This window comes from Glycine max, chromosome 7 (genome assembly GCF_000004515.6).
Source record: "Glycine max cultivar Williams 82 chromosome 7, Glycine_max_v4.0, whole genome shotgun sequence".
In the NCBI taxonomy this organism is placed as follows: domain Eukaryota; kingdom Viridiplantae; phylum Streptophyta; class Magnoliopsida; order Fabales; family Fabaceae; genus Glycine; species Glycine max.
In genome coordinates this window covers 12,154,790-12,163,149 of record NC_038243.2, presented here as the reverse complement: position 1 = coordinate 12,163,149, position 8,360 = coordinate 12,154,790, and the positions used below count along the sequence as shown (strand labels likewise).

The following is an 8,360-nucleotide window of genomic DNA, read 5'->3' as shown; positions in this document are numbered from 1 at the left end:
CCATTGGACATATTGATTAATTTTTGTTCGAGACCATAAGCACACATAAAATTAATATTCTCCTTCCAACATAATTTATTTCATATAAAAAATTAATCAAAATTTAAATCCTTAGATATTTGGTTAAAAAACACAATGTACTACAAGTTGTGTAAGTGGTTTTTGGTAGACTTAAGAATAATGATTAATTATTCAACACGGAGGCAAATTGTAAGGGTCGTAGTGGTTGGCCCCAGTCCACATGTAGTTATTAAAAAAATAATTGTTAATTATTTGATGCCAGTTGTATACGTAAGCCAATAGCTTGATGCGTTGATCAGTAAAATATTTAACTGATATATTTAAAATTAGGGCGAGTTCAATCAAAGTTTAAATGCGTTTAGTGAGCGCAATAAAACTCGAGTTAATTATTTGTTCACATGTTTAACATGTGGTGATGAACTCTTGTCCTTTGCGATGTATTTGAAAACAATGAAAGAATTTTTATTAAAATTCACTTTTGTTTCTTTAAGTATTTTTGTTGGATCAAATTATTGTCCTTCTATCATTTTATCACACGAAATTAATCGAGTTAACATGGTAACACCTGACTAACTCTAAGAGATGTCACATGATTTAAAAGTTTGAAAAGAGTCAATATTGTTAATGGAAAATAAACCGACAAAAGGATTAACTTAAATTTAATTAAAACACTTTTAAAAAATAATGTTATTCTTTTTAAATTTCAAAGACCAGAAACAAAAATAAGACGAGAGACTAAAAGTCTATTTTAGTCAAAAAAAAAATTAAATTAAAGGAAAAAAATGAAATGAAAACTATTTTAGCTTCCACATTTTACTATCCAATTATGATGATTTCTTAGATTTTATTTCATAAGTATTTTTTTTATTTTATCATCGTATTTTTAAATTTTTGTACATTTTACTAATCGTTTAAATGTGTAACAAAGTTCTTGTGTTCCTAAAAATATTTTGTGTTACAAATTTTTGTTAAATGTCATTGTTAATAATATTATGATAAAATACACAAAAATTAAATAATAGATAATAAGAAGTGCTAATATCGAAAAACATGATGATAATAAAATGGGTTGGGAGAAAAAATAACAATAAATTTTGCGAAATAATAGTAGTTGAATTTAAAATTTGTAATTAAGTTAATAATTTTTAATTTTAAAAGATATTTTTCTTTATATTATCTCTTCAAATATATCTATATATTTTTTTCTTCCTTACAAAAAGACCATTATTTAAGTGGAGTAGATTTGCTTCAGGTACAATTATTGCCGGCCGAAAGACAACAAAATTAACCGAGGGATATTAGATGCATATAATGTCACCATCATCCCAGGTGTCAAAAGAATAGGGGGAAAACAGCTCATGAAATGTGTCATTTTTTAACATGAAAAGGAGACACATATCAAGATCAGATATACATCTGAATTAAATGAAATTCACACAAACTCTCAACAAAACAAGAACATGTTAATAAAAAGGAAAAAAAGAAAACAGCACTGCCTCTTCCCTAGCCCATGAAACCAAACATAATTGCTGACGCAAAGAAAGACCCCACCAAAAGTCCAATGCCACTGGAAACAGTGACAGCTCCACTAGGCTTTGGTGGTGAAGTGGTGTTGGTGGATCCTGAGTCAGAGGGAGGAGAAGGAGAAGGGTTTGAAGGGGTCGTTGGTGGGGTGCCACTTGGGGTGGTTGGGGGGGTGCCAGCCACCACATTGATTTGCAGCTTCATGCCTCCAGCACAGTGGCCTGAAATGGGGCACAAGAAGTACCTTTTGCCAGTTGAAGTCAATTCAATCTTGGTGTTTCCATCCTTGTAGTTCTTGATGATGTTGCTTGAGCTGCAGCTGTTGTAGCCACTCTCATCAACCTCATCAACTTGATGGGTAGAGTCATACTTGAAAACTGTTTTAATTTCCCACACAAGACATCACAAATTGGTTAGCTTACTCCAAGGAATTAATAAAATTCTGCACTTTATATATATATATATATATATATATATATATATATATATATATATATATATATATATATATATATAAATTACCCCCACACTTTACCAAAACATGTGAGTTCTACACCAAAAATCAACAAAAAAGAAAAAACAATGAGATCAACAATTAATGTATGTTCTATGTCAATGAGAATATATAGAAATTAATTTGTATAATATAGTAACTTAGATACACAGTTTTAAAATACAGTTTGCAAACACAATTTTGCTTGCAACGTCAAGGTTTTAGGACCTCTGTGGCCGTATCAGGTGGTGCATTTATCTGTAATTTCTGACAATATCAAGACAACGAAACCACAGCCTAAAACCTTAAACACATAATTCAACTTGTAAAAGAATAAATTGAACTAATTTTTTCATTATAAAACTGAGCTTAAAAATAAAATCGTGTGAAACTACATCAGAGAGCATCATACACTACAACCTTATCATGATTGAACATAGAATAATTTGACTTTCAAATTGAATTTGCTACTTGAGTTCTTGTATATGCTAAAATTTTCTTTTTTAAAAAAAGTTTTACTAGTTTCTGAAAGGCAAGAAACATGAAGAGACTTACCCAAATTGTCACCAATTCTGAAAGTTTTCCCAGAGGCCCAGGTGTTGTAATTAACCCCTAGGGCCCATCCACCAGTGTCACCAACTTCATGGTCAGCTCCAAATACAGTGGGGAAAGCCAGAAGCAGAACCAAGAAAGAAACTGCAATTGCTCTAGCCATGTCTATACCCTCTTTAATTCTCAAAATCAATAAAGTTTACAAGAAAGGTTGGTTTAAGCTGATTGTGCGTGAAAGAGCCCGAGCCAATGACAATAAAATGCAATGCAATGAGGATTATATATAATACCAACTCCTTTATTTGCCGTGTCACCAACTTCTATAACTATACATGGATAAAATAGTGAGTAGTTATTCACCCTTTCAGTTGTCACCCACCTCTCTAGCCTGCCTCTACCTAATGAATTGGGATTCTTTTCCCATAATTTCTAACATGGAAGCTAACCTACAAATTACAAATTGGCAAGAGGCATTTGCTAGTCATATGATTTATAAAAAAATGTCAATAAGATACTCTTTTGAAATTTTCTGTTATTGTTTGAAATTTATTAATTAAAAATAAAAAAGCTATGGCCCCACAACATATTTAATTATTTTCTTTTCTTATTTTGTAATTTTTGATAAACTTTAACCAATAAAAAAACTATTTAAAGGAGTGTGTTAAAGAATTGTTTCTAATACTCCTCGTGATTTATTAGGAAGTGCACAAAATATAGGGAAAATAGGAAATATGATGAATTTAAGATTATGTGATACAATTGTTGTATAACATTTCTTCCGTGCTAAAATAAGTGTCGTCCTATATTGTTTTATACTGACAAAAAAAAGATGATAAATAGATGAAAGAGAATAATATTAATATTAAATGCAAAAACTAAAGTAACATTTATTAGAGTATTAATAGAAAAGAATAATTAATGTTACATTAAAAAGTCAAATGTGACACTTATTTTGAGACGATTTTTTTTTTCTCAAATACGAATCTTATTTTAGGATGGAGGTAGTATGTAATATTAAAGTGTTGGATCAAGTGGTCTCGGAATAATTAAGAAGGGGAGGTTGAATTAATTATTAATGTGTCTTGACTAATTAAAAAATTTATCTTTCTTAATGTTACTAGATTTAACTAGGTTTATACTACTAAGTTAAGAAAGTAAAGAACAGAAACAATAACTTAACCAAAAGTAAAAGCGGCAATTAAAAGTACACAGCAAAAATTAAAGAATGTAGGGAAGAAGAAGACAAATACAAGATTTATACTGGTTCGGCAATAACCCGTGCCTACATCCAGTCCCCAAGCTACCAACGGTTCTTGAGATTTCTTTCAACCTTGTAAAATCCTTTACAAGCCAAAGATCCACAAGGGATGTACCTTCCCTTGTTCTCTTTGAACAACTAAGTGCATGTACCCTCCACTTGAACTGATCCACAAGAGATGTGCCCTCTACTTGTACCACAAATGATGTACCCTCCAATGTGTTAGGACAAAGAATTCTTAGGCGGTTAGTCCCTTGAATTCTCTGTGAGGGGGATACAAAAGATATCTCAGGCGGTTAGTCCTTTGAAATCTTTTGTCGAGAGGGAAAAGGGAAGAAACAAAAGAATTCTTAGGCGGTTAGTCCTTTGAATCTTTTGGCAAGAGAAAGAAGTGAATGAAGAAGAAGAGTAGCACAAGTTTTTGAACAATGAACTTTTCTTGGAAGAGAAAGTATTGAACAAAAACTCTATGAAAGAAATCTATTAATCATAAAAGAAATCAGTCTTTTTAGTATATGAAATTCGTGCTATGGTCACATATTTATAATCATTTGATGACTCAAGTTAAAGTTTGTGACTCTTGGCAATTTCTTTAAAACTAGTCACTTTAAAAGTTGTGACTCTTTTGAAAAACTAGTCACTTTAAAAGTTGTGACTCTTTTGAAAACTAGCCACTTAAAGGTTGTGACTTTTGAAAAATCTTCAAAAACAAGTCACCTTAAGAATTGTGACTTTTGATAATTTATTTTTCAAAATCAGTCACTGGCAATCGATTACCATCATAGTGTAATTGATTACACATCAACAGATGTGACTCTTCATGTTTAAATTTGAAAATCAAAACGTTTAGAAACTTTGGTAATCGATTACAAGTATTGTGTAATCGATTACACAAGTTTAAAATGATTTGAAAATATTTTATCACTAGTTGTGACTCTTGAAATTTGAAATCTAAAGTTTTAAAACATTGGTAATCGATTACAACTTTGTAAATCAGTTTGAAAAACAATGTTGGCTACTGGTAATCAATTACCAGAGAGTAAAACTCTTTGGTAAAAGATTTTGTGAAAAATTCTTGTGCTACTCAATGTTTTGAAAAAAAATTTTAGTACTTATCTTGATTGAGTCTTCTCTTGATTCTTGAATCTTGAGTCTTGAATCTTGATCTTGATTGTTCTTGAATCTTGATTCTTGAAACTTGATTGTTCTTGAATCTTTAATCTTGAAACTTGATTCTTGAAGCTTTTTGACTCCTAATTCTCACTACTAATAAAAAAGCTTTTTACATCGCCCTATTAACATCGGTTATAGCAAAAACTGATGTTAACGAAAGCGCGGTGGCATTTTTGTAATTAAATAGAGTTACTTAACATCGGTTTTAGCATAACCGATGTAAACTAATTGATGTTAACATCGGTTATTTAAAAAACCGATGTTAACATGATGTTAAGATGAATATGGTAACATCGGTTTGGGCAAAACCGATGTTAACTTCATAGAGTTAACATCAGTTTTGAGGGAGCCGATGTTAAGGAGTTGATTTTAACATCGGTTTGTTAAAAAACCGATGTAATGTATTTGATGTTAACATTGGTTTTTACAAAACTGATGTTAACTACATTCAGTTAACATCGGTTATCCATAAAAAACCGATGTTGTTGTGCTTATAAGTTAAAAAAAATAGAGATTTCAGAAGCCGCGCGCGTTCGAAAACCTTGCCCTACCTCTTCTCTTTGTCATCCTCCTGCCTGAAATCGTTGTTCTCTTTCTCTTCCCGCCCGAAATCTGCCGGAAACCGCTCCGTCGACACCTACATTGTCGTTGGTCGAACCCACAGAACCCCCTACACTGCCGGAAAACCCATATTGTCGTCGCTCGAACCCCACAGAACCCACATTGTCCAGGCTCGAAGAAAACCCTAGATACAAAGTTGCTACTAGGGTGCTGAAATAGTCGTCAGTGCTCAAAGGTCAAAGCTTTCTCCGCGAGGAACGTAGGTCAAATTCGTGTATGCTAAGTTTCGTTGTGAGTGGTTTGACCCGAATTGGGAGTGGCATCGGATAATAAAGAAAAGGTTTTTGTTTGCGATTGTACAAGCTCCGCTGACGTGCGTGTGTTGCTGGGTTCTCTTCATCAAGGTAACACTAACTTCTATACTTCATTTGACCTATTTTATTTTTTCTGGGTAGTAATAAGTAATGTTGCATGATTTTTAGTAACGTGTTATTCTGTTTGCACTATAACAGAGAATCAACCATGATTTCTGTACACAGATCCACAGGGTTGTTGAAATTTCCTGCAATTGCTTTAACATTTTACTGTCCAACAGAGGGGGCTTCACTATTGTTGTTTTAACATATTTTTTGTTTCTTGAGCAAGTAATGCTTAAGTATAGATAATGTTTTTACCCAAATGGATTTAAGGAACTGGGTTGCTTGCTCTCTTTTCTATTTTATTCGCTTAATTGTTGAATGCTTCCAGACTGTTTATAAACTATTCACTTGCCTCGTATTGGCAGTTTCTAAAAGTTCTCATATCCTGTTATTGCAAATTATGCTTGTAACTATTTTAAATAGGTAACTGTTGATATTAAAATAGGTTATTGCATTTAGTTATTTTACGATGCAGGATTAAAATAGGTAACTGTTGATAACTGTTTTGGACTATAAAAATAGGTAACTGTTGATATTAAAAACAGTTACCTATTCCAAGTAACTGGGTTCGTCAATTCTCATATTCTTGTATTGCATTTAGTTATTATGCTTGTAACTGTTTTACAATAACATAAATCAAAGTAACTTCAGATTTTCAGCCTCTGTTTAAGAAGCTGAAGCTTGCATTTTAAAGCATAACCACCCCACCCCATAGGCTGATAATCTAACCAACAATCCCTCACTACCTTCTGAAATTGCTTGTGCATTAGCCATCCATCATAAACCTTAAAAGGTTTAGGGCCTCAATCAATGCATTTAGAGTGCATGATAATAGGACAGTGGCCAGAGTAATTCCTCTCAAGGTTAAATTGGGAGCTGTCAGGCCTTTTGGACAACCAGCCATCAGAAACACACATTCTGTCCAGTTTGGTGATGTTCTTATTCACATAATTGAGTGGAGGGTAGTGAGAGACAAACATAAGATAACTAATATCCTTTTTTTTGGTGATGTTTTTATTCAATAATCTATTTCCATTTGCCTGTTATATCTGGCTATAGAAAATAAATCTTGGGTTATTAGATGAGGGTTATTCTGGGAGGGTGAGACATGATAAATTATACTAGGCTCTTGCAATAATTTACTTCTATGCTGCTACTACCATTTAGATTGTTTAAATGGATGTGTGGCTTGATATTGTATTAACTGACCTTTATGTTATATAGATCTTGAGGCTTGCTAGGGATCTTGGAGATTTTCTACTTGTTGGAATACACACAGATCAGACAGTCAGGTTGGCAACCTTTATATCTCTGCCTCCCCACTGTATTTAATTTTTAATTTTTTTGTTTGTTTGTTTTCGAAGAATTTTTCTTAAGTGGTTCTTCCTATGGTCATCATGGCTTGAATAGTCAGCTTGTGCTGAAAGTCATGTGAATTGTGCAGTGTGCAAATGAAACAACTACTAGTACTATTGTAGACAAGTTTTCCTTCTCCATTACTCACGGAAAAAGCTAAACCCATTATCATTATGGTTCTTCTCTATTTGAATACCGGACAGCCCTCATATTGTTGATAAAAGGCTTTAAATACACTGTGGCTAATTTCTGTATGGTTTTTTTCAGGGTTATCATTTACTACTGCTAATTGGCATTGCTGTGGAAGCGCTTTGATTATATCTTTGAAGCCTCGAACTCAGGTATTTATATGTTTGATTCGAAAACTAATTTGAAATTGTTGTTGTATGCATTACCGGTATATTTGTAACTTATGCTATGCCTGTCTACATGACCTTTCTTTCATTGGACTGATATGTTCATGCCTTCTCTATATATTTCTTGTGACTGCCACTGCCCTTCTCTCTGTCTTGTATTATCTTTTTTTTTATCAGCAAAATTATAATTTGTATTAATAACTATGAGTACCAAAGGTACTAAATTTTATTTTTTGATCAACAAAATAATGTATTATATATATATAAGATTAAACAGTACCAGAGGTACTGATACAAAAGAGGGATTTACAGTCCTTATATCTAGACACCAACACTGAATGGTATTCTAGATACTAGGAGAACATCTAGTTATTCTATTTGTATCACCCATTACATAATACAAAAGCTTGTCTAATGTTTCTTGATCACTGATTTAGATGAATTGAGAAGTCTTTCTCAAAATGTCTAACCCAAGTCCAGGTCAAGAAAAATAGCTTCATCAAACAATCTATTAATATCAAATTTTGCATTTGAAAACAACATTTTGTTTCTAAACTTCCAAATAGCCCATGTTACCGCTAGCCACCAATATCTCCACCTCTTTCCCCTTACTCCTTTTATCTGAATAGAGATATGCTGAAGGAAAT

General features: G+C 32.6%; 1 protein-coding gene across 1 annotated transcript; it reads right to left on the bottom strand.

Moving 5' to 3' along the window:
• Positions 1-1,377: 1,377 nt before the first annotated feature.
• LOC100803164 (uclacyanin-3) lies at positions 1,378-3,050 on the bottom strand. Its single transcript, XM_003528984.5, has 2 exons — positions 2,594-3,050; positions 1,378-1,922 (listed from the first exon to the last, which is right to left on the bottom strand). The coding sequence occupies exons 1-2, from the start codon at positions 2,751-2,753 to the stop codon at positions 1,525-1,527; spliced, it is 558 nt and encodes a 185-aa protein (XP_003529032.1). The 5' UTR covers positions 2,754-3,050; the 3' UTR covers positions 1,378-1,524.
• Positions 3,051-8,360: the final 5,310 nt, after the last annotated feature.